The sequence below is a fragment of the Ahaetulla prasina genome, chromosome 5 (genome assembly GCF_028640845.1).
Source record: "Ahaetulla prasina isolate Xishuangbanna chromosome 5, ASM2864084v1, whole genome shotgun sequence".
In the NCBI taxonomy this organism is placed as follows: domain Eukaryota; kingdom Metazoa; phylum Chordata; class Lepidosauria; order Squamata; family Colubridae; genus Ahaetulla; species Ahaetulla prasina.
Genome location: NC_080543.1, coordinates 6648413 through 6675982, shown reverse-complemented (window position 1 = coordinate 6675982; position 27570 = coordinate 6648413). Strand labels below are relative to the sequence as shown.

General features: G+C 43.6%; 1 protein-coding gene across 1 annotated transcript in view; it reads left to right on the top strand.

Moving 5' to 3' along the window:
- The window catches only part of TENM4 (teneurin transmembrane protein 4), a 750531-nt gene that overhangs the window by 370688 nt on the left and 352273 nt on the right, over positions 1-27570 (top strand). Inside the window, exon 5 of the mRNA XM_058185522.1 lies at positions 13857-14126. Within this exon, the coding sequence (XP_058041505.1) occupies positions 13857-14126 (270 nt within the window). The remainder of the gene's footprint in view (positions 1-13856; positions 14127-27570) is intronic.

Below are 27570 nucleotides of genomic sequence, written 5' to 3'. Positions count from 1 at the left end.
AGGCTAAAACATATGAAGAACGGTTGCAGGAACTGGGTATGCCTAGTTTAATGAAAAGAAGGACTAGGGGAGACATGATAGCAGTGTTCCAATATCTCAGAGGCTGCCACAAAGAAGAGGGAGTCGGGCTGTTCTCCAAAGCACCTGAAGGCAGAACAAGAAGCAATGGGTGGAAACTGATCAAGGAAAGAAGCAACTTAGAACTAAGGAGAAATTTCCTGACAGTTAGAACATTTAATCAGGGGAACAACTTGCCTTCAGAAATTGTGAATGCTCCAACACTGGAAATTTTTAAGAAAATGTTGGATAACCATCTGTCTGAGATGGTGTAGGGTTTCCTGCCTGGGCAGGGGGTTGGACTAGAAGGCCTCCAAGATCCCTTCCAACTCTATTGTTGTTATTATTGTTATTAAATTCAGATCATTGGCAAGTGACTCATATTTATGATGATTGCAATGTTCCCGGAGTCATGTGATCCCCTTTTGTGACCTTCTGTCAAGCAAAGCCAATGGGAAAGTCAGATTCACTTAACAACCGTGTGGCTAACTTAATAGTGATGCACTTTAAATAGAATAGCAGAGTTGGAAGGGACCTTGGAGGTCTTCTAGTCCAACCCCCTGCTTAGGCAGGAAAACCTATACCACTTCAGACAAAATGGTTATCTAATCTCTTCTTAAAAACTTCCAGTGCTGGAACATTTACAACTTCTGGTGGCAAGTTGTTCCACTGGTTAATTGTTCTCACTGTCAGGAAATTTCTCCTCAGTTCTAAGTTGCTTCTCTCCTTGGTTACCATAGTTTCCACCCCTTGCTTAATAACCACCCTGTTTCCCCCATAATAAGACATCCCCTGATAATAAGCCCAATCGGGCTTTTGAGTGCATGGCAATAAGACCAAGCGCTTATTTCAGGGTTCAAAAAAATAGAAGACAGAGTCTTCTTTCAGGGTTCAAAAATAGAAGACAGAGTCTTCTTTCAGGGTTCAAAAATAGAAGACAGAGTCTTCTTTCAGGGTTCAAAAATAGAAGACAGAGTCTTCTTTCAGGGTTCAAAAAAATAGAAGACAGAGTCTTCTTTTCAGGGAAACACGGTATGTTAAGAAAGGTTTTAAAATGGGGCAACATTCGCTCAACAAAAGTCTCGCTTAGCAACAGAAATTTTGTCTCAATTCTTGTCTGACTACCTGTGCTAGGTAGTTGCCATGAGTTGAGCTGAAACAAGAATAATTAGCACCAAGGGAGCAGGAATATGACAGGAAGAGTGATTGCCGTAAAAAAAAAAAGTTTAAATCTTTTTTTAAGTCCAGCTCATGTCTTGGTGACATCCCCATCCATTTTCTTGGCAAAAAATAAAAATAAATAAAAATACGCACATCGCCTCAAACCCCACAAAAACTGCGCTGAATTTCCTACTGCAGGATAGTCCTTGACTTGCAATAGTTTGTTTAGTGACCATTCCAAGTTACAACGGCACTAAAAATGTGACCTTTTTCACACGTACGACCATTGCAGCATCCCCATGATCAAAATTGAGCCAGCAGCGAGCCAGCCAGCCGTGTGCAGCAGCTGCTAAAAAGCCAACACAGTTCTGGGCTGCATAAACAGAGGGATAGAATCAAGATCACGTGAAGTGTTAATGCCACTTTATAATGCCTTGGTAAGGCCACACTTGGAATATTGCATCCAGTTTTGGTCACCACGATGTAAAAAAGATGTTGAGACTCTAGAAAGAGTGCAGAAAAGAGCAACAAAGATGATTGGACTGGAAGCTAAAATATATAAAGAACGGTTGCTGGAACTGGGTATTTCTAGTTTGATGTAAAGAAGGACTAGAGGAGACATGATAGCAGTGTTCCAATATCTCAGAGGCTACCCACAAAGAAGAGGGAGTCAAGATATTGTCCAAAGCACCAGAGGGTAGGACAAGAAGCAATGGGTGGAAACTAATCAAAGAAAGAAGCAACTTAGAACTAAGGAGAAATTTCCTGACAGTTAGAACAATTAACCAGTGGAACGACTTGCCTTCAGAAGTTGTGAATGCTCCAACACTGGAAATGTTTAAGAAAATGTTGGATAACCATCTGTCTGAGATGGTGAAGGGTTTCCTGCCTGGGCAGGGGGTTGGACTAGAAGGCCTCCAAGGTCCCTTCCAACTCTGTTGTTGTTATTATTGTTATTAAATTCAGATCATTGGCAAGTGACTCATATTTATGACGATTGCAATGTTCCCGGGGTCATGTGATCCCCTTTTGTGACCTTCTGTCAAGCAAAGCCAATGGGAAAGTCAGATTCACTTAACAACCGTGTGGCTAACTTAATAGTGATGCACTTTAAATAGAATAGCAGAGTTGGAAGGGACCTTGGAGGTCTTCTAGTCCAACCCCCTGCTTAAGCAGGAAAACCTATACCACTTCAGACAAAATGGTTATCTAATCTCTTCTTAAAAACTTCCAGTGCTGGAATATTTACAACTTCTGGTGGCAAGTTGTTCCACTGGTTAATTGTTCTCACTGTCAGGAAATTTCTCCTCAGTTCTAAGTTGCTTCTCTCCTTGATTACCATAGTTTCCACCCCTTGCTTAATAACTACCCTGTTTCCCCCATAATAAGACATCCCCTGATAATAAGTCCAATCGGGCTTTTGAGTGCATGGCAATAAGGCCAAGCGCTTCTTTCAGGGTTCAAAAAAATAGAAGACAGAGTCTTCTTTTCAGGGAAACACGGTATGTTAAGAAAGGTTTTAAAATGGGGCAATATTCGCTTAACAACAGTCTCACTTAGCAACAGAAATTTTGTCTCAATTCTGGTCTGACTACCTGTGCTAGGTAGTTGCCATGAGTTGAGCTCCACCCATGATATTATTTTAATCGGTGGACAGGTATTGTTCCCTCAAGTTAAAGCAACGTAAGAATAAACCGCTCAAAATAATAAAGAAACAATCACCACACCATCTACAAGTGTAAATGTTTAAAAATTGGTTTCGGTCATAAAAATATAGTCCCGAATAAAGCAGAGGTCTTCAAACTTGGCAGCTTTAAGACTTGTGGACTTCAACTCCCAGAATTCTCCAGCTAGCATAGCTGGCTGGAGAATATTAGATGAACCAATTTAAAACCCTATAAATTTAAAATCTAGGCCAGTCCTGCAGGTAAAGATATGTCTTTGGCATGCGGGCTGTGAAAAATCAATATTTTTTTTTTTGAAGGACTTTAAACATTGACTTGATAAAATTCACTTGGTAATACATTCCAGAGAGATGTAGAAGTACCTGAAAGGTTGACTCTTTTCTGAAACAGGCAGGTGGACCTTAAAAGACATGGAAGATTTTTTTTTTCCTTCCTTGCTGAATGCAAAAAATATAGGGGAAAAAAGAAATAAGAATGCATTAATGACATATTCAGAAAGGGAGGGGAGTGGGAAAAACAGCGGCTTGTAAAACGACGGATGGATGGGTTGCTTCCGTGTCTGCTATTGAACTTTTGAATGTTGAAATGATGAAGTATTTTTCTACCGTATCATCAATATTATTTTTCCTTTCCCACCCACCCCCCGAATTCCTTCAGTTTTGCATTCATATATTTTTTTTTGAAGGACTTTAAACATTGACTTGATAAAATTCACTTGGTAATACATTCCAGAGAGATGTAGAAGTACCTGAAAGGTTGACTCAGCCTTCCATCCTTTATAAGGTAGGTAAAATGAGGACCCAGATTGTTGGGGGCAATAAGTTGACTTTGTAAAAAAAAAAAGTGACCAAGGTTGGCGACCCCTGATTTAAACATATTGCTTGGGCAGGGGGTTGGACTAGATGACCTTCAAGGTCCCTTCCAACTCTGTTAATCTGTAAGAGAGAGAGAAAATCTGTAGAGGGTTTCCTGCCTAAGCAGAGGTCTTCAAACTTGGCAGCTTTAAGACTTGTGGACTTCAACTCCCAGAATTCTCCAGCTAACATAGCTGGCTGGAGAATATTAGATGAACCAATTTAAAACCCTATAAATTTAAAATCTAGGCCAGTCCTGCAGGTAAAGATATGTCTTTGGCATGCGGGCTATGAAAAATCAATTATTACTTTTTTGAAGGACTTTAAACATTGACTTGATAAAATTCACTTGGTAATACATTCCAGAGAGATGTAGAAGTATCTGAAAGGTTGACTCTTTTCTGAAACAGGCAGGTGGACCTTAAAAGACATGGAAGATTTTTTTTTTCCTTCCTTGCTGAATGCAAAAAATATAGGGAAAAAAAGAAATAAGAATGCATTAATGACATATTCAGAAAGGGAGGTGAGTGGGAAAAACAGCGGCTTGTAAAACGACGGATGGATGGGTTGCTTCCGTGTCTGCTATTGAACTTGAGGAACTTGAGGAAGGTTGACTCAGCCTTCCATCCTTTATAAGGTAGATAAAATGAGGACCCAGATTGTTGGGGGGGCAATAAGTTGACTTTGTAAAAAAAAAATATACAAATAGAATGAGACTATTGCCTTATACATTGTAAGCCGCCCTGAGTCTTCGGAGAAGGGCGGGATATAAATGTAAACAAAAAAAAACAAAAAACTTTTGAATGTTGAAACGATGAAGTATTTTTCTACCGTATCATCAATATTATTTTTCCTTTCCCACCCACCCCCCGAATTCCTTCAGTTTTGCATTCATATATTTCATATATGTTCATATATTTTTTTTAAGCACATACTTTTTCCAGCAACACAGGGTCCCTCTGAACCAGTTGGTCAGTCTCTAAATTTGATAGACTCTGGGAGTTGAAGTTTACAAGTCTTAAAGGGCCTCTGTGGCTCAGACTGGTAAGACAGTCTGTTATTAACAGCAGCTGCTTGCAATTACTGCAGGTTCAAGCCCCACCAGGCCCAAGGTTGACTCAGCCTTCCATCCTTTATAAGGTAGGTAAAATGAGGACCCAGATTGTTTGGGGGGCAATAAACTGACTTTGTATATAATATACAAATAGGATGAAGACTATTGCTTGACATAGTGTAAGCCGCCCTGAGTCTTCGGAGAAGGGCGGGATATAAATGCAAAAAAAAAAAAAAAGTGACCAAGGTTGGCGACCCCTGATTTAAACATATTGCTTGGGCAGGGGGTTGGTCTAGATGACCTACAAGGTCCCTTCCAACTCTGTCTCAAAACGACGCTATAGAGCACTGCACACCAGAACAACTAGACACAAGAACAGTTTTTTCCCGAAGGCCATCACTCTGCTAAACAAATAATTCCCTCAACACTGTCAGACTATTTACTGAATCTGCACTACTATTAATCGTTTCATAGTTCCCGTCACCAATCTCTTTCCACTTATGACTGTATGACTATAACTTGTTGCTGGCAATCCTTATGATTTATATTGATATATTGACCATCAATTGTGTTGTAAATGTTGTACCTTGATGAACGTATCTTTTCTTTTATGTACACTGAGAGCATATGCACCAAGACAAATTCCTTGTGTGTCCAATCACACTTGGCCAATAAAATTCTATTCTATTCTATTCTATTAATCTGTAAGAGAGAGAGAAAATCTGTAGAGGGTTTCCTGCCTAAGCAGAGGGTTGGACTAGAAGACCTCCAAGGTCCCTTCCAACTCTGTTATTCTATTCTAAATCTATTCATGTTCTTTCCAATCATCCAATCCGTGTGATTCTACTATTACCACACGTGCTTACGTTAAAATATATTCTTTCATTCTCTAATCACCCCTTGTTTTTAAACAGACCAGACAGTTTAGTGAAGATAGCTGCTGCCATCTAGGTGCGAGAGATTATGAAAAGATAGTGGGGGAAAAACAGGACACCTAAATGAACCAGAGATGAGGAGAGAGAGAAGAGTGAGAGAATTGGGTGTCTCTATTATTATTAATAATTAATAATTAAGATTATTATTCTCGCATTGAAACGCCTTACGGGTGTGAACTCGCTTCCTGTTGTCTGCCCTTCAAGACAGACCAGAATAAGAAAGCAAAAATCGTCTATGATAATGGTAATTCTCGATTTACGACCAATCGCTAGGCAACAGTTCAAAGGGACCAGTGGTGGGATTCAAATAATTTAACAACCGGTTCTCTGCCCTAATGACTGGCTGGGTGGGCGTGGCCATGGTGGGCGTGGCCAGGGGAGGCCAGGGCAGCAAAAACTGGCTGCAGGGGGGGGATACCGCCAACCCCCGTGCTCCATTTTGCGCCTAGTAAGCCTCCTGGGAGCAAAAATGGGCCACGGGGGGGTGGGGAGGGCTGTGCCACATACCCCCTCCCCCGCCCCATTTTTGGCCTAGTAGCCTCCTGGAGCCAAAATGGGGCGCCTGGGGACTCCTAGAAGGGGTGGGGAAGTGCCAGCCAGTAATTTAACAACCGGTTAGCCCGAACCGGCTGAATCCCACCACTGAAAGGGCCGCAAAAAAGTTACTTTCAACCCAGATTTGGTGTTCCGATGGTCAAAATTTCCAACTCAGATTTCCAGAGGGAGATTTAATCGTACCTGAAGCGCCATCTTTGCTTCTGAGATAATGTAGTTTTCTACACCTTCAGCTGGCTGCCCAAATCTGCTCCCAGCCATGAGGCGGCGAATTGAAAATAGCTGTTTGTTTGTTTTTTAACGAGAGCCAGGAATATTATCTGGATTAATTGGTTTTCCGATTGCTTTCTGTGTTCCCCAACAGATTGGAACAATTGGCAGTCTGGTTTAGTTAATTAAAACAGGTGGACGGCTCACTTCCTACCTCTTCTGTACTAGCTGTAGTTTCCCAAAAATGAATTGGCATAGTGTGTGTGTGTGTGTGTGTGTGTGTGTGTGTGTTGGATCAACCCTCTCCCCCATTTCATCTTCAACAATATAATAACTCTGGTACTTAAAATTAGAAGAAAATATTGATAGCTCAGGGCTGAACTCTGGGGTCCTGGGTGCTCTGTGCACTTGGGGGCAAGCCACTTGTATATGTTGTGACTCGTCCTCCCTCCTCTCCTCAGCCGGGCCCCTCCCGTCTCCAACCGGGCCTTTTATCAGACTCAGAGTCTGATAATGAAGATGAATGGCCTGTCATGCCTCCAGCCCCCCCGCTCTGGCCCCATGCCCGGACAGGATTCCAGGAGTGAAAGGACAAGCCCGATAAACCTCACTCATACAGCGTGTGTTCCTTTGGCTCAGCCTTCAGAGCAGGAAGCCAGCCAGGTGCTGGAATTACTCGGGCCTACTCCCTCTGACCCCTCCCTTTCCCAGACGTTGACAGCAGATCCAGCTGAAGACAATTCACAGTGGGTGGACCCTTGCTTCCGGAGATCTGAGAGGCGACACCAGCAGAAGGAAGGGTGGGGCACGCCTGGATAAATGCTGAGTCATGGAGCCACACCCCACAGCCTATATAAAGGACCTGCTTTTGGCATTCCAACCTTGAGTCAAGCAAAGTCTTGTCTAGTTTACTGATACCGGACCCTATCGCTGAAGTCACAACTTGGACTCCTGCCTGCCCTGATAAACCTCAAAGGAACTTGGCAAGCTGCAGAGGCTTCATTGCCAAGTTTGTTATGGACTTCCTTGACTCGTTCGTCGGAGTGTAAGTGGGACACGACAGTATATAAAACTAAGAGCAAACCTCTCAGTAGCAGGTTTCAATTTCGTTTGCTACCAATTCGCATGTGCTGAGGCATCTGGGCAGATGGACGGAGCCTCCTGCTGCCGCCGCTACCGATTCACCCGAACTGGTAGCAATCCACCACTGTAACCTCTCCCTTCTACCACTGATGCCATTACATAGTTTGGTAATTAAAAGTCTAAAAGAAAATAATCGAACTCAGAGAGCACCAAGAACCCCAGAGTTGTTGTCCTCCTCCTCCTCTTCCTCCTCCTCCTCCTCCATCCTTGCAAACCCCATTCCCTTCTAGCATTGATGATGTTACCTAGCTGGGTAATGAAATGTCTACAATCAAGCTCAGAGAACACTAAGGACTTCACAGCACTTAAAATTGCGAGGTGACGTCAGGTTTATCTCTGCCAATATGATAAATGGAATTAAGCAGGTGTTTCAGCAAGGGTGACCTCAAAAGAGTCAACAACTTAGCCATGACTGTTCTGTCCCCCCTCGCCTCTATCTGAGCGATGGCTTAATTAGCCGGTACTATCAGCTCTGGCAGCAAACTAGCGAGCGTCTGCCAAGTGACTCTGTTATCTCCCTTGATGCCGATGAGTCACCCAGGAACAAACAGTACTTTAGCTCTAGTTAAGCAGTTGATTTACCTGCTACGAAGAGGCATAGCAGCCCTCGCTGGTTTTATATGCTGTGGGGTGTGGCTCCATGACTCAGCACTTCCTAGGCCTGCCCCACCCCTGCTTCTGTTGTTCCCGACTCTCCTGCCTACGAAACCTAGGGTCCAACCAAGCCTGATTGTCATCAGCTGGGTCTGAAGGCGTGGCCTGGGGGGGAGAGTCAGGGGACGGAGGCCTCGTTATCTCCTCCACCTGGCCTGCCTCTGGCTCCTGGAGTTGAGCCAGGGAAGCCGGTGCTCCCGAGGTAAGTCCTGATGGCCCTTCCCCCTCACTTTCCAAGTCACTTTCTGGCAGGGGGCCAAACTAGGGGGGGGCGCAGACACAATAATGACAGTGTCATTAAAAGTTCCAGAGCTTGCTTTGACAACACTATTTATTTATTTATTTATTTATTTATTTATTTATTTATTTATTTATATTTGAATTTATATCTCACCCTTCTCCGAAGACTCAGGGCGGCTTACACTGTGTTAGCAATAGTCTTCATCCATTTGTATATTATATACAAAGTCAACTTTTTATTGCCCCTAACAATCTGGGTCTTCATTTTACCTACCTTATAAAGGATGGAAGGCTGAGTCAACCTTGGGCCTGGTGGGACTTGAACCTGCAGTAATTGCAAGCAGCTGCTGTTAATAACAGACTGCTTAGTCTGTTGAGCCACCAGAGGCCCCTTGTAGGCATGTTTGGTCTCAGAAAGAAGGTAAACAACGAATCAGCTGTTCAATAGGTATCATCAGCATGCTGTATATGGGTGAAAAAATGGTAGAGGTAATCCTCTACTTATGAATGGTTGCTTAGTGACTGCTCAAAGTTACGAGCTACTCTCCAGAGCTACACGGTTTTGAAGTTACGACAGTTGGGATCCCCTACCTCCCCCATGGTCATGTGATCACATTTTGGGGGGCGGGCAACCGACCCACATTTAGAACGATTTGCATCAGGGGTGAAATGTAAAATTTGTTACTACCAGTTCTGTGGGCGTGGCTTGGTGGGGGGGTAATGTGACTGGGTGGGCGTGGTCAACTTTTTTTTTTTAACTTTTAAAAGCATTTTTTTCTACAAGCTCTTCGGCCGAAGAGGTTGTAAAAAAAATGCTTTTAAAAGCCTGTGATGATCAGGCAACTCAGCCGGGATCGCCAGCGGGGAAAAAGCTTTTAAAGGGTTCTGATGATCCCGGCTGAGTTGCCTGATGGCCAGAACCTTTTAAAAGCATTTTTTTCTACAAGCTCTTCGGCCGAAGAGGTTGTAAAAAATGCTTTTAAAGATTTCTGATGATCCCAGCTAAGCCGCGCGATCATCAGAGGCTTTTTTTTTAACTTTTAAAAACATTTTTTCAGCCAATGAAAAAATGCTCTTAAAAGTTAAGAAAACAAAAAAACCTCTGATGATCGTGCGGCTCAGCAGGGCTTGGGGGGGGGGCAGGGATTTTTGCTACCGGTTCTCCGAACCACCCGCCACCATCACTACCGGATCGGGCGAACCGGTCCGAACCGGGAGCATTTCACCTCTGATTTGCATCCTCCCAAAGTCATGTGATTTTGATTTAATTTACAATGATTTTTGGGCTGGAAACCAAGCATTTATTGCTGGTATTTATTTTTAAAGTATTTAAATAAATAAGGGACGCAGTGGTTCAGAGGCTAGGACATTGAGCTTCTCTATCGAAAGGTCGGCAGCTCAGCGGTTCGAATCCCTAGTGCTGCCGTGTAATGGGGTGAGCTCGCATTACTTGTCCCAGCTTCTGCCAACCTAGCAGTTTTGAAAGCATGTAAAAATGCAAGTAGAAAAAATAGGGACCACCTTTGGTGGGAAGGTCACAGCGTTCCGTGCACCTTTGGCATTCAGTCATGCTGGCCACTTGACCACGGAGACGTCTTCAGACAGCGCTGGCTCTTCGGCTTTGAAACAGAGATGAGCACCGCCCCCTAGAGTGGGCAACGACTAGCACGTATTTGTTAGTATGAGGGGAACCTTTACCTTTACCTTATTTAAATAAAAGTATTTTTTTAAAAAGAGCATTGGTTTTAAAAATGCCCACCAGGTACCATGGATTCACTTAACGACTTCCAGGTTCGCTTAGCGATGGCAGTGTTCGCTTAATGACCACAGCGACTACTCAAATTTGGTTGTACAATCAGGTGCAATCACCATGGTGACCCGTTTAACAACCAGCACAAATTTACAAACCGTAATCCCAGGCTCAATTCCATAAGTCAATAAATCAAGGGCTATTTGTAACAATGGTCAAATGTAGGATCGATAAAGACTTTCTGATTTAGGACAGGGATCCCCAACCTGTTGGCTACAGGCCACTATCGGGCCGTGGCAGAGGTGGGATTTCACTTATCTTCCCTACCGGTCTGCAAATATGAGCGCAGTATGCATGCGCAATAGTCACACATTACATCAGGGCAGGTGGGCGGAGCCTCCCGCAGTCGCCGCTACCGGTTCGCAGGAACCGGAGAGAATTGGCTGAATCTTACCACTGGGCCGTGGTAGGATTCAGACACGTGAATAGCTGGCTGGTGTCATGAGGCTCATGTTGTTTTCATTATTTTGATCAAAATGGTTGGGTTTACAAGTGTCCATGCTTCGAGGGACAGCGGATAGAGGATCCATTATAGTTATAATTTTTATTATTATTATTATTATTATTATTATTATTATTATTATTATTATTATTATTATTATTATTTGATTTCTATACCGCCCTTCTCCCGAAGGACTCAGGACGGTGTACAGCCAAAATAAAAACAAACAATACAATATACAATTAAAACAAGAATTAAAAAACTTATTACACAATTGGCCTAAAACTTTAAAACATTTAAAATTCTAAAAACCCATTAAAATTCATAATATAAATTTAAAACCCACAAAAATTTAAGCCAGCCCCGCGCGAATAAATAAGTGTGTTTTCAATTCGCGGCGGAAGGTCCGAAGGTCAGGTATTTGGCGTAAACCAGGGGGAAGTTCGTTCCAGAGGGTAGGAGCCCCCACAGAGAAGGCCCTTCCCCTGGGGGCCGCCAGCCGACATTGTTTGGCGGACGGCACCCTGAGAAGTCCCTCTCTGTGTGAGCGTACGGGTCGGTGGGAGGCATGAGGTAACAGTAGGCGGTCCCGTAAGTACCCAGGCCTTAAGCCATGGAGCACTTTAAAGGTAGTAACCAGAACCTTGAAGTGCACCCGAAAGACCACAGGCAGCCAGTGCAGTCTGCGCAGGAGTGGTGTTACATGGGAGCTACGTGGAGCTCCCTCTATCACCCGCGCAGCTGCATTCTGGACTAACTGAAGCCTCCGGGTGCCCCTCAAGGGGAGCCCCATGTAGAGAGCATTACAATAATCCAAGCGAGAGGTAACAAGAGCGTGAGTTGTCATTGCGCCTCATGCGACGAAATTAAATGCCATCTTCAGTGTACATTCTACATAAAAAATTAAAACAAAAACACACATCTTTCACATTCTATACCAGGGTTCGGCAACCTTAAACACTCAAAGAGCCACAAAGGTCCTAACCGGAAGCTCCCGTTCAATTCTGGGTCCCCCACCATAGAGACTCCTCCTAGTGTGGCGTCCTTTTTCCTCTGCTGACCGGAAGTCCGGTTCTCCCACCATAGAGTCTCCTAGCGTGGCGTCCTTTTTCCTCTACCTTTCCTAACTGAAAGCCCTATCAATGGTGGAGCTGACCAGCAACAGAGAGCCCCAGCAGTGGGATGAAAGAGCTCCAGAGCTGCAGGTTGCTGACCCCTGTTCTATACAATTGAATTGAAAAAAACCCTGATGTTGCATTAATATTGCACTATACAGTAGAATTCAATATGGTTACTACTCTGGGATAGAAGCTGTTTTTCAGCCTATTTGTCCTTGTTTTTATGACCCTGTACCGTCTGCCAGATGGTAATAGTTCAAAAAAAAAAGGGTGCCTAGGATGAGATGGATCTTTAAGGATGTTTTGAACTTTCTTAAAGCAGCGGGTGCTATAAAGTTCTTCCAAAGAGGGGAGAGGTCAACCAATTATCCTCTGGGCAATGACGTTGACCCTCTGGAGTGCTATCCTATCTGCCACTGTGCAGTTGGCAAACCATGCGCAGATGCAGTAGTAAGTTAAAATACTCTCTTTGATGCAGCGGTAGAAGGTCACCGGCAGTTTTTCATTTCAGTTTAATTAAACCAACTAATTAAACCATTAATTAAACCAACTAATTAAACCATTAATTAAACCAACTAATGACATCTGATCTGTTCGACATCAGCCGATTCACAAATTTATTCAGTCTCCCCCTCTTGTTTCAATGCAATGAAATATTACAAGAAGTGGGAAATGTGAACTTCTATGCCAGCGGTGTCAAACTCAAGGCCCTGGGGCTGAATCCAGCATGCAGGGTGTTTAGATCTGGCCCGCAAGGCCGCCCTGGAAACAGCTTGCCCGCAGTACCTCTGTCAGCGAAAACAGAGCTTGGGAGGGCCGCTTGGGGGTCCTCCCGAGCTGCATTTTCGCTGGCAGAGGGTTGCAGGAGGCCGTTGCAGTCTGTTTGTCACAGCCAAAAATGGAGCTCGGGTGCCCAATTTCTCTGGCAGAGTGCTCAGGCCACCAGAGGCGCCCCCGACACAAGTGGTGTTGAGCTGGCCACGCCCTTCCTGGCCAGGCCCACTCCAGCCCTTCGAGGTCAAACACAACCCTCATGCGGCCCTCAATGAAATTGAGTTTGCTGGAAATAGATATATATATATATATCTAATATATAAAAATATTAGAATGTGCAGAAATGGATAGATTAACACTTAAAATTAAGGAGAAAGAAGCAACAGGATATTTTGTTTTAACCTGGGATGTGTTTTATCAATGGCTAATTAGTAGAAACAGAAGTTAGAAACCTAAAGGTATAAGAGAAGGATTAATTACAATGAAGACTTACTAAAATGGATAAGTAAATATTACTATTATGTGATCATTATTGATGTTAAAATATTATCCTTACTATTACCAATTTGTTGTTCGTTGCGAAGTTATGTCCGACCCATCGCGACCCCATGGACAATGTTCCTCCAAGCCTTCCTGCCCTCTACCATCCTCTGGAGTCCATTTAAGCTCACACCTACTGCTTCAGAGACTCCATCCAGCCATCTCATTCTCTACCATCCCATTCTTCTTTTGCCCTCAATAGTTCCCAGCATTCGGCTCTTCTCCAGGGATTCCTTCCTTCTCATTAGGTGGCCAAAGTATTTAAGTTTCATCTTCAGGATCTGGTCTTTTAAAGAGCAGTCAGGGTTGATCTCCTCTAGGACTGACCGGTTGGGTCGCCTTGCAGTCCAAGGGACTCGCAGTAGTCTTCTCCAGCGCCAGAATTCAAAGGCCTCAATTCTTTGGCGCTCAGCCTTCCTTATGGTCCAACTGCCACTATTACCAATACTATATCTCAAACTCAATTGTACTCAGATAGCACACTGTTTATATAGATATTGAACGTTTATGTTTTACATTGTTTAAAAAAAAATAAAAAATCAATTTTGACACCCCTGTTCTACACCATCTCATTACAGAAGGTCTCCTAATGCTTTGCCATCTTCTTCTCTTCCTCGTGTTCAGGAACCAACTTTTCTCTACAAGAATTGGGCTTTGAAGATGTCTCGCCACCCCATGGGACTTTATACCGGACTGACTTAGGGCTGCCCCACGGCAGCTACTCCATCAGTGCTGGCTCCGACGCCGATACGGAAACGGACGCCATCATGTCGCCGGAACACCCGGTGCGATTGTGGGCACGCAGCACCAAGTCCGGACGTAGCTCCTGTTTATCCAGCAGAGCCAACTCCAACCTTACCTTGACCGACACCGAACACGACAACACAGAAACAGGTAAGAAGAAGCGACACAGCCGTGTTGCAACGGAGACCTTTCTGTCAAGGGAGTCCTCAGTGGGAGTCCAGAAAAAGCCAAGGGAGAGTCTGCTACTACATGGTTGCAGTCCTCGCTTTGACTTTTTCACGAGGGACATCCTCAGGGGTGGGCTTCAAAACTCTTAGCAAGGGGTTCTCTGCCCGATTGCTGGGCGGGCATGGCCATGGTGGGCGTGGCCTAGTCAGCCTCCTGCACCATGGCGGGGGAGAGAGCGTTTTTATACTCCCCGGGCTCCGGAGGGTTTTCGTGAGCTTCCAGGAGGGCGAAAACAACCTCCCCAGGTTCTGGCCTTCCCAAACTTTCAGTAGGCCCATTTTTCACCCTCCCCAATCCTCCGCGTGTGCTTTGCACTTATGCATCCAAAAAGGGCCACATGGGGACTCCTGGGAGGCATGGGGTGGGCGGGGCCAGCCAAGAGTGGGATTTGGGGGTTCTCCACAGAACTGCACAGAATCTTAGCTAGAGGTTCTCCCGAACGCCCCCTGCGAACCCCCAGCAGCCCACCCTTGGACATCCTGCATTTGATCCATTTCTGTTTCTTTTGTGTGTTTGCGTGCACGTGTGTATGTATGGTTCAGTTGTTTGGTTATACCTCTGGCACATTGGATGCGTGTTATGGGAAAAAAATGGAGGAAGAGAAGTCGCAATTCTTGTCAAAAATGGCACATCCTTTTGCGTCGTGGTCCAAAATATTTACCCGCGAATGACTGAAGGGCTCGCGTTTTGAATCCACCAGGAAAACCGCGATGGGTTTAAATGTCCTACGGGCTCATGGGGAGGTCTATCCAAACAACAGTTTCAAGAAGGATTGCTAATAAATTTCTCCTGCACAAATATCTCCATTCCTGTTGTCGCAGGCCTTTTATCTCCGAATGGATATTTATCTTTGGAAATGATATTCTGCCGAGTTTCCAAAACTCATTTTGATTGACTCCTCCCCACCCCCAGTTCTTTTTCAATATCTCAGCTGGCTCTCTAAAGAGACGGAGGTCACACACACATATACACACACACAAAGATTGCACGCTTTTAGCCATTCATCTTTTATGAAAACTAGAAGGTCACTTCAGCCTTGTTGTTTCCACCGCAGAGATGCCTTGAAATTGTGGAGACGGTTCTGGAACGTTAGGTCATCAATTCTTTAGGGGCATAACGAGTGAAGTTAATGTACAGAGGCATCCTGACCTTTTCCTTAATAGAGATTTTGTCTGTTGGCCGCTCTGAAAAAGCCAGGAGAACATCTGGGCGATGCTAAGAGAATATCAGAACTGATTCACTTCCTCCCAAAGGTGCTTTTTTCAGGCGGTAACTGGACTTTCTGGTTTTTATTTTTGAAGACATTTCGCTTCTCTTCCAAGAAGCTTCTTCAGCTCTGACTGGATGGTGGGAGAAGCGAAGGATTTATCCTCCTTGCAGGCAGCTGGTCATTTGCATCCGTTTTAGAGGGTCGTTGAGGCCACTTGGAGGTTTATCTGTGTCCTCGGGGTCAGCTGAGTGGTGCAAATGGGTGTGGAGCCTCCTTTGCTGCAGGATGTTTTTCTGCCTTGTGTCCTCCACACCCATTTGGACCACTCAGGTGGATACAGATAAACCTCCAAGTGGCCTCAACGACTCTCTAAAAAGAATACAAATGACCAGCTGTCTGCAAGGAAGGTAAGCCATTCCCCACCATCCAGTCAGAGCTGAAGAAGAAGCTCCTTGGCTGAGAAGGGAAACATCTTCACAGAAAAACAAGGAAGTCCAGTTGCCTCTTGAAGAAGCACCTTTGGGACAATCATAGCCTGGATGACTCTATAGACTGATTCACTTCCTCTTACACCTCACAGTTTGATTTTCCTCACGGATAATGGGAGTGAGGCAATGCCGTGATATCAGCAGAGGTGGTATTCAGCCGGCTCGGACAGGTTCGGGCAAACCTGTAGCTCTGACAATCAGTTGGCCCCGCCCATCCGCCCCCACTCTATCCTGTCCTTTATTTCCTGCTTTGTAGCTCATCTCAATTGCGTGGCACAGCTGTTCTACTTACCATTGCAGACTTGAGAGGTAAGCAGCTGAGCTTCTAAATGCTCCATTTTCAGCGCTGCGTGCAAGCGCCTTAGGCACGCACACAAAACGCGTGGTCACCGAACCAGTTGTTAAACCGGCAGCATTTCACCACTGGATATCAGGGCACAAATTACAGGTGGTCCTTGACTTACAACCTGTTGTGCCTCGTCCTCCCTCCTCTCCTCAGCCGGGCCCCTCCCGTCTCCTCCTGGGCCTGCTATCAGATTCAGAGTCTGATAATTAAGATGAATGGCCTGTCATGCCTCCAGCCCCCAGCCCTGGCCCCATAGCCGGACAGGATGTCAGGAATGAACAAACAAAGGTCACTCCTACAGCGTGTGAGCAGGGAGCCAGCCACGTGCTGGAATTAGCGGCAGCAGATCCAGCGGAAGAGAATTCACAGTGGGAGGATCCCCGCTTCCGGAGATCTGAGAGGCGATGTCAGCAGAAGGAAGGGAGGGGCAGGCCTGGATAAGTGCTGAATAATGGAGCCACACCCCACAGCCTATATAAAGGACCAGCTTGAGTCAAGCAACTTTGAGTCAAGCAAAGTCTCATTTAGTTTGCTGAAGTCACACCTTGGATTCCTGCCTGCCCTGAGAAATCTGAAAGGAATTTGGCAAAGCTGCAGAGGCTTCGTGGCCACACTTGATACGGACTTCCTAGACCCGGTTGTCGGAGGGGGAGGGGGACACGACACAACCATTCGTTTAGTGACTGTTCAAAGTTACCACAGCACTGGGGGTGGGGAAATTATCCCTATAGATTCTGAAAACTGCTCACAAAGTCACTTGGAGGACCAAATGTTTCAGCCAAGAATTCATTTGCACCAAGAGTGAGTGCAGAACGAGTGATAGCTTACCGGATATGTTTTATCGATCGATATGAATCGCTGGGTGTATTGATAGAATGTATATAGGCTGTGGTGAATATGAAGCTTTATCAAGCTGCCATCCAGAGTAGATTTTATGGGGACCATTAAAGGGTTTTTTTTTTCCCCTTCCTCTGCAGGTTAAAAGCCGGCGGGTTTTTGTTGTGGTTTCCTCATTCATTATGCAAAATAAATAACCTGTATTGAATTCTGGTTGTCCGCCTACTGAACTTCTCAGATACTTTTATGACTTGGTACTTTCCAGGATTTGGGATTTATGTGTTTTAAGGGGAATATAGAACATAGAAATAATAGGGCTGCCATAGTTAACAATGAGCTGGTAACAAGTAAGAGAATAGGAGAGATGGAAGGGACCCTGGAGGTCCTCTACTCCAACCCCCTGCTTCAACTATTCCATTCCAGACAGATTCCTTGTGGCTCCAACCATATTTGACCAAATAAAATATCTAATCTAATTTAATCTAAATCATGGACTACCTCAACAGATGCTCAAACAAACATACTCGGTTTATTTCTTCTCTCAGTTCTCACTTGAGGAAAAAAGAATTTGCTTGAGCATTTTGTGTGTGTGTGTGTTTTCTTTTTTTTTTCTTTGGCAAGGAGAAAAACATCCATGGAGATTGCCAGTCATTCAGGTCACGGTTGTCCCAAAGTTGCTTTTTCAAGAGGCAACTGGATTTCTTGTTTTTCTTTGAAGGCGTTTCGCTTCTCATCCAAGAACCTTCTACAGCTGTGAGTGGACGTCTTCAAAGAAAAACCAAGAAAGTCCATGTTGTGACTCCGGCTCCCGAGCCTGTCCTCAGGGAGGAAGATGATTCTGAAAGTGATGGGGAGGAGCTGGCAAGGCCTCCCTCTCCAGGACCCTCCTTTCTGGCAACGCCTCAGGTTTCAGCTGAAGGCCAGGAGGAAGGCATGTCAGAGCACCCACTAATAGGGAGGGATGAAGATCAATCTTGGATTGATCCCAGGCAGCGTCGGAGGGAGAGGCATGCGCAGCAAAGGAAGAGGTGTGGACAGGCCAGAGATTGCTGAGTCACTGAGCCACACCTCACAGGGGATAAAAGTGGGTGGGGTTGCTTTGCAGGCTCTGTGACGGACAAAAACTGCATATTGTGAGCTTCGGATGGGATATTTCTTGGGATTAAGGCTTGGATTGTGTGAATGACTTCTGACTATTCTTTGAACTCTTGGTTGCCCCAGCAACGGACTGCAGATACGCTGACTCCTGTTTCTAGAGGTGATAAAAAACTTGGCAGGCATTTGGAGAGTAGCTGCCAGAACTTTTATCTGCTAAAGGAGTCGGCTTGTAAGAATAAATTACTGGTTGACGTCGTTTGCTCGTGTGTCTTTCTATGTGAGGTGGGGGGACAGAACAGTCCAGTTGCCTCTCGAAAAAGCAACTTTGGCAGATGACCTCGATGACTGAGATAACTGAGAGTCTCCATAGACATTTAGCTATGAACTTTGGGATGAACACCATTCGAATCGTGCCAGGCGTATGAACAGATTTCCAAAAAAAAATTGCAGACTACAGGAATCATTTTTTTTTTAAATTTGAATTTATATCCCGCCCTTCTCCGAAGACTCAGGGCGGCTTACATTGTGTAAGGCAATAGTCTCATCCATTTGTATATTATATACAAAGTCAACTTATTGCCCCCCCAACAATCTGGGTCCTCATTTTACCTACCTTATAAACGATGGAAGGCTGAGTCAACCTTGGGCCTGGTGGGACTCGAACCTGCAGTAGTTGTAATTGCAGGCAGCTGTGTTAAAAACAGACTGCATTAGCCTGTTGAGCCACAAGAGGCCATTTGTGCTTCCGTTCGAGCTACTTGGGTGCCCCTGAGGACACAGACAAAAACCTCCAAGTAGCCTCAACCCACCCTCTAAAAGGATGCAAATGACCAGCTGTCTGAGAGGAATATAAATCCTTCCATCATTCCAAGCGAAACATCTTACATCAGTTCGTTTAGTGACCCGTTCAAAGTTACAATGGTGGTGAAAAAAAGGAGCATAAATCCTTCCATTCCCCCACCATCCGGTCAGAGCTGAAGAAGCTTCTCGGCTGATAAGCGAAATGTCTTCAAAGAAAAACAAATTACTGCAGGTTCAAGCCCGGCCCAAGGTTGACTCAGCCTTCCATCCTTTATAAGGTAGGTAAAATGAGGACCCAGATTGTTGGGGGGGCAATAAGTTGACTTTGTAAAAAATATACAAATAGAATGAGACTATTGCCTTACACATTGTAAGTCGCCCTGAGTCTTCGGAGAAGGGCGGGATATAAATGTAAAAAAAACAAAAAAAAAGCAACCAAGGGGAAAAACATTGCTGAGAAATTCTCATTGGCAAACCTGCCTCTGATTTTTCCATTTTTCCATTCAGCCTAAGAGAGAAAAGTGGTTTTTCCATTTTTTTTCCATTGCTGACTCTCGTCACTGTGAAGGGGACAGCTTATCCTGAAGAAATTGTTGTGGTCTACGGAGCTGTCAACGGAGTCGGACAGCGATGAGGCTGAGGTGCGGCCAGGGCCATCGGGAAGTGAGGTGCGGACTCCAGAGACTGATAGTAGTGAGGCAGAGGAACAGTAGGAGCCTGTTCCTAATGCACACATGAGAAGAGCAACCAGAAGGCAAGAGCAGCTCAAGCAAAGAGGACAACTCGGGACTAGTGCCAATAGATGATTGGTCCCTCCCATAAGGCTTAAAACAGACCAGCGTTTGGCCTTTGCTGGAAAACAACGTTGTAGCTGCGTCTTCCGCTTCATCTTCTGCTTCGTCTAAGTCTTAGTTTTTGTGGCTTCTGGACATTTGCCAGGAAGGGCCTTTGGCAGTTTGCCTAATTAACATAACATAACATAACAACAGAGTTGGAAGGGACCTTGGAGGCCTTCTAGTCCAACCCCCTGCCTAGGCAGGAACCCTACACCATCTCAGTCAGATGGTTAGCCAACATTTTCTTAAAAATTTCCAGTGTTGGAGCATTCACAACTTCTGCAGGCAAGTCGTTCCACTTATTAATTGTTCTAACTGTCAGGAAATTTCTCCTTAGTTCTAAGTTGCTTCTTTCTTTGATCAGTTTCCACCCATTGTTTCTTGTTCTACCCTCAGGTGCTTTGGAGAACAGCCCGACTCCCTCTTCTTTGTGGCAACCCCTGAGATATTGGAACACAGCTATCATGTCTCCCCTAGTCCTTCTTTTTATTAAACTAGACATACCCAGTTCCTGCAACCGTTCTTCATATGTTTTAGCCTCCAGTCCTTTAATCATCTTTGTTGCTCTTCTCTGCACTCTTTCTAGAGTCTCAACATCTTTTTTACATCGTGGCGACCAAAACTGGATGCAATGTTCCAAGTGTGGCCTTACCAAGGCATTATAAAGTGGCACTAACACTTCACGTGATCTTGATTTTATCCCTCTGTTTATGCAGCCCAGAACTGTGTTGGCTTTTTTAACAGCTGCTGCACACTGCTGGCTCATATCTAAATGGTTATCCACTAGGACTCCAAGATCCCTCTCACAGGTACTACTATTGAGCAAGGTACCACATATACGGTACTGGTGCATTTTGTTTTTTTTTTGCCTAAATGTAGATTCTTACTTTTTGGACTAATTGGACTAAGGTTTGTGAGATAACTGAGGAATTTGTGTTGGGAGGCATTTGTTTTACTTTGAGTTGAACAACGCTGGGAATGAAGTAATTCCCAGCTGTTCGAATAAAGTTTTTTTTTTTTTCCAGGGACTGAGTTTATTACTACCTACCTACCTGGGCCTGGGTCACAACAGAAATGATCCACCCATCTCTTTGCTACCCCATCTGGAAACCCCATTTCCACCCACTCTTAATCACTGTCTCTTGTGGTAGTTAAGTCGCCCAAAATGCACCTTTGGTTTCCGACCGTTAAAAAAATCAAATAAAAATCAAATAAATAAAATTTCATAGTGTGCTTGCTGCAGTGCGTGAAGGGGTTTTGTCCACTTAATATAATAATATAATATAATAATATAATATAACAACAGAGTTGGAAGGGACCTTGGAGGCCTTCTAGTCCAACCCCCTGCCCAGGCAGGAAACTTGTCTTCCCTGAATCCAGCAATCAACTGATGAGATTTAGCATCAGGTGACAAAGGCTTCCCAGGTTTATTTTTTATTTATTTATTTATTTGTCAAACACAAATATATATATAAGCATGAAATAACCATACGAATTGGATACAACCAAAGGGAACATTAGGACAGGAACGGTAGGCATGCTGGTGCTCTTACGCACGCCCCTTACAGACCTCTTTTTTTTTATTATTATTTACATTTATATCCCGCCCTTCTCCGAAGACTCAGGGCGGCTTACAGTGTATAAGGCAATAGTCTCATTCTATTTGTATATTTACAAAGTCAACTTATTGCCCCCCTCCCCAACAATCTGGGTCCTCATTTTACCTACCTTATAAAGGATGGAAGGTTGAGTCAACCTTGGGCCGGGCTTGAACCTGCAGTAATTGCAGGCTGCTGTGTTCTAATAACAGGCTTCTTACCAGCCTGAGCTACCACGGCCTCTTAGGAATGGGGTGAGGTCAATAGTAGACAGTTTTTGGTTCAAGCTTTGGGGATTTTGGGAAGAGACCATAGAGTCTGGTAGTGCATTCCAGGCATTAACAACTCTGTTACTGAAGTCATATTTCCTGCAATCAAGATTGGAGCAGTTCACATTAAGATTATAAATCTATTGTGTGCTTGTGTATTGTTGCGATTGAAGCTGAAGTAGTCTTCGACAGGAAGGACATTGAATAGAATAGAATAGAACTTTTATTGGCCAAGTGTGATTGGACACACAAGGAATTTGTCTTGGTGCATATGCTCTCAGTGTACATAAAAGAAAAGATACGTTCATCAAGGTACAACATTTACAACACAATTGATGGTCAATATATCAATATAAATCATAAGGATTGCCAGCAACAAGTTATAGTCATACAGTCATAAGTGGAAAGAGATTGGTAATGGGACCTATGAGAAGATTAATAGTAGTGCAGATTCAGTAAATAGTTTGACAGTGTTGATGGAATTGTTTGTTTAGCAGAGTGATGGCCTTCGGGGAAAAACTGTTCTTGTGCCTAGTTGTTCTGGTGTGCAGTGCTCTATAGCGTCGTTTTGAGGGTAGGAGTTGAAACAGTTTATGTCCAGGATGTGAGGGGTCTGTAAATATTTTCACGGCCCTCTTCTTGATTCGTGCAGTATACAGGTCCTCAATGGAAGGCAGGTTGGTAGCAATTATTATTTTTGTAGCCGATGATTTTATGAGTTATACTCAGGTCGTGCCAAAGGCGGCGGAGTTCTCAATTTTCTAAACCCAGGATTTCAAGTCTGGTGGCATAAGGTATGTTGTTGCAACTTTCCATTGTGTTGTCACGGGTCAAGGGAGCATAATCCATGTGTGTGAATATGCACCACTAATCACCTTGTGGTCCCTTGTTCTGCCTTTCAGCTGTGACTAAATAGCCATTGGTCTGGTTCGTGGCTAAAATTTAAAGCAGGTTGGAACTTTTAAGGCCTTCAACATCCTTTAAAGCCATTATAAATAGTTCTCGACTTACAACAACTCGTTTGAAGTTATAGCAGCCCTGAAAATGTGACTGTTTTCCCAGTTTACGACCGTTGCTGCATCTCCAGGGTCAGGTGATCAGAATTGGCAACGGATTCATATTTATGACGGTTACGGTGTCCTTGGGGGGGGGAGGGGTCACGTGACTTTGCGGCCTTCTGACAAGCCAAGTCAATGGGGAAGCCAGATTCGCTTAACAGCCGTGTTACTCGCTTAACGACTGCAGGGGTTCACTTCACCACTGCGGCAAGACAGGTCGTAAAAATGGGGCGAAACCCCCTTCACCAATGTCTCGCTTAGCAACAGCAATCTTGGGCTCCCGTTGTGGGTCGTAAGTCGAGGACCACCTATATATGGTTACCGCTACGGAGGATGTTTAATAGGATGGCCTATTTTCAGCTGATCTTGGTTGGTGCACATTTAGGAGCTTCGATTAAATGAAGAGAAGCTGAGATCTGTTGATCAAATAAGAGAGACTGACACTTCAGAGTCTCTGGAAGTTTCCTCACATTCCCGCATATTTTCAGGCGACGGATCTTATCAATATTCTGAATTTGCTGCAGATTATTGATTCCTGCAGCCTCTTCCTGAGGTAATTTGTTAAGTAGGCTCAATATCGGCTCTCTACACCTGACAGGTGAGGTGACCACCATGAAGGTATCATCAAGACCTTTGCACTTATCTCCTAGAAGTTCGCATGGCCTCCTGTGGGAATTCATTGGCGAAGGGTTTTGTGCTGAGTGCATTTTAATTTTTCAGGCAAATTCTCTCCTGAAAAAAAAAACCATTTTGGGAGAAGAAAGAGAGGGAGAAAAAAAAAGAAAAAATCTGAATCTGCACTAGAATAGAATAGAATAGAATAGAATTTTTTATTGGCCAAGTGTGATTGGACACACAAGGAATTTGTCTTGGTGCATATGCTCTCAGTGTACATAAAAGAAAAGATACGTTCATCAAGGTACAACATTTACAACACAATTGATGATCAATATATCAATATAAATCATAAGGATTGCCAGCAACAAGTTATAGTCATACAGTCATAAGTGGAAAGAGATTGGTGATGGGAACTATGAAACGATTAATAGTAGTGCAGATTCAGTAAATAGTCTGACAGTGTTGAGGGAATTATTTGTTTAGCAGAGTGATGGCCTTCGGGAAAAAACTGTTCTTGTGTCTAGTTGTTCTGGTGTGCAGTGCTCTATAGCGTCGTTTTGAGGGTAGGAGTTGAAACAGTTTATGTCCAGGACGCGAGGGATCTGCAAATATTTTCACGGCTCTCTTCTTGATTCGTGCAGTATACAGGTCCTCAATGGAAGGCAAGTTGGTAGCAATTATTTTTGCTACTAACCACTACTATTAATCTTCTCATAGTTCCCATCACCAATCTCTTTCCATTTATGAGTGTATGACTATAACTTGTTGCTGGCAATCCTTATGATTTATATTGATATATTGATTATCAATTGTGTTGTAAATGTTGTACCTTGATGAACGTATCTTTTCTTTTATGTACACTGAGAGCATATGCACCAAGACAAATTCCTTGTGTGTCCAATCACACTTGGCCAATAAAAAATTCTATTCTATTCTATTCTAAATTGCATTAACAGAGGGATACAATGAAGATCAAGGGAGGTACTAATACCACTCTATAAAGCCTTAGTAAGACCCCACCTAGAATCCTGTATCCAGTTTTGGTCACCACACTATAAAAAAACGTTGACATTCTAGAAAGAGTGCAGAGAAGAGCAACCAGGATGATGAGGGGGCTGGAGGCTAAAACATACGAAGAATGGTTACATGAACTAGGCATGGCTTGTCTAGTGAAGAGAAGGACCAGGGGAGACATAGCAGTTTTCCAATACTTGAGGGGCTGCCACAGAGAGGAGGAAGGGGTCAAGCTGTTCTCCAAAGCACCTGAAGGCCAGACAAAGAATAATGGATGGAAACTGACCAAGGAGAGATTCAACCTAGAAATGAGGAGGAACTTTCTGACAGTGAGAACAATCAACCCATGGAACAGGAGTTGCCTTTGGAAGTTGTGGGAGCTTCATCACTTGAGACTTTCAAGAAAAGATTGGACTGCCATTTGTCAGAAATGGTATAGGGTCCCCTGCTTGAGCGGGGGGTTGGACTAGATGACCTATAAGGTCCCTTCCAACTCTGTTAATCTGTTATCTAATTTTATACACAGGAGAAGGAAGGGGGGAAAAAATAACATTTCTTTCTTAGATTCTCTTTGTTCTGTTTCTTTTGTTTGTGGAACTTGCCCTTGAAATTTCTTCTGAGCCCCTTCAATTCTTACCAGCTGAGGCTCTGGCAATTACAGGGTTTGTAAACCAATTCCTTGTTTGGCAGGTTCAATTTGGAATTTGAGGTTAAACCACCCCTAGTTGAAACCATCTGCAAAAGACGCTGGCTTTTGCACCCAAAGTCACAAATACAAACCAACACAGGCTTTGGGTTTAAAATTCAGCCCAGGTTTTTTATTTTTTTTCTCCCAGTTTCTTTCCCGTCCCTATATTGTTTTTCTTGGGAATAAGGTGGCTTGAGTTTCAAGCCTGTAATTTTAATTTTCTAAACCCCCCCCTCCCCCAGAACCCACAACAACAAATACGGTCCAGGTGAAAGCTATTCTGAAGATAAAAACATTGACTTCAGAGAGAGAGTCGTAACCACTGTGCCCTTCACCTCTTTCAAGCAGTGGGGCGGGGAGAGACATCACGGGAGCCCCCAGTGTAAAAGCTGGGCTGTGGTGTTAGAGAGGAGCCAGTTTGGGATCAAGTTTCTCCTTCATATAATGAGCTGCACTGAAATTGTTCCACGAACCCAAGTAACTTTAGATATGGTAGGTAAGTAGTTAGGGAGAGAGAGAGAGAGAGAGAGAGAGAGAGAGAATGAAAGATAGAGATAATAATGAAAGATAGATAGATAGATAGATAGATAGATAGATAGATAGATAGATAGATAGATAGATAGATAGATAGATAGGTAGGTAGGTAGGTAGGTAGGTAGGTAGGTAGGTAGGTAGGTAGGTAGGTAGATAGATATAGAGAAAGAGAGAGAGATAATAATGATAGACAGACAGATATAGAGAAAGAGAGAGAGAGAGAATAAAGATAGATAGATAGATAGATAGATAGATAGATAGATAGATAGATAGATAGATAGATAGATAGATAGATATAGAGAAAGAGAGAGATAATGAAAGAGAGAAAGAGATAATGATGGAAGATAGATAAAGATAGATGATAGATAGATAGATAGATAGATAGATAGATAGATAGATAGATATAGATAATGAAAGATAGAGAAAGAGATAATAATGAAATAGAGAGAAAGAGATAATAATGAAAGATAGATAGATAGATAGATAGATAGATAGATAGATAGATAGATAGATAGATAGATAGATAGATAGATAGATATTATTCCAATTTATATACCGCCCTTCTCCCGAAGGACTCAGGGCGGTTTACAGCCAAATAAAACAATGCAAACAATACAAAAGTTAAAATCATATTTTGTTTAAAAAACTAATTCAATTTGGCAAAAAGATTAAAAACTCTAGCACAACCCCCCCATTAAAACTATTAGGCCAGCCCTGCACGACGAAATAAAAATGTCTTTAGCTCGCGGCGAAAGGTCCGGAGGTCAGGGAGTTGTCATATCTGTCGATATAGATAATGAAAGAGAGAGAAAGAGATAATAATGAAAGAGAGAGAGAGAGAATGATGGAAGATAAGAGAGATAATGGTGAAAGAGATAGATAGATAGATAGATAGATAGATAGATAGATAGATAGATAGATAGATAGATAGATAGATAGATAGATAGATAGATAGATACTGTGTTTTCCAAAAAATAAGACCCTGTCTTATATTTTTGGAACCCCGAAATATGTGCTTGGACTTATTTTCGGGGTGGTCTTATTATTTTGGGGTGCATAGAACAAGACGCCATCTTGCCTGATTTCCAACTCTGGCTCCCTAACCCTAACCAGAGGAAATGGCGGGGACTGGCTGTGGATGTGTTTAAATAGTTTTGGGGAGGGCTTATTTTCAGGAAAGCACGGTAGGTAGGTAGATAATGATGAGAGAGAGAGAGAGAGAGAGAGAGAGAGAGAGAGAGATGATAGACAGACAGACAGATAGATAGATAAGATAGACAGACAGACAGACAGACACCACAAAGAAGAGAAGGTCAGTCTATTCTCCAAAACACCTGAGGGCAGGACAAGAAGCAATGGGTGGAAACTAATCAAGGAGAGAAGCAACTTAGAACTAAGGAGAAATTTCCTGACAGTCAGAACAATTCACCAGTGGAACAACTTGCCTCCAGAAGTTGTAAATGCTCCAACACTGGAGGTTTTTAAGAAGAGATTAGACAACCATTTGCCTGGAATGGTATTGGGTTTCCTGCTTGAGCAAGGGGTTGGACTAGAAGACCTCCAAGGTCCCTTCCAACTCTTTTATTCTTTTATGTGTCAGCATCTCATTTATTAGCTACGGTCAATTTTAAAAAAACTATCCCTGAAAAGGTGGCCATTCTGCCATTCATCTTATTCGGTCACCAATTTCTTGCTTGGGATTCTTGTCCCACTGTTTAGAAGACGCTGTAAACTGGATTGGAAAGGGATCATAAAAAAGACGGTGATTATTTGGTGCTTAATGATCTGTAAACTTTACCCAAGCAAGAAAACAAATCTGTATTTTAGAGGAAAGGGACGCATTTTATCTGCCATCAGACAAACCTGCAGAGGTCTATAAAGAGTTGCGGGCAAAGCTGTCCCTGAATTGTGTTTATTTATATTCCACTTTTAGACCAGTCCTCCTGCTTTAATTAATTGCCTCTTTGTGCC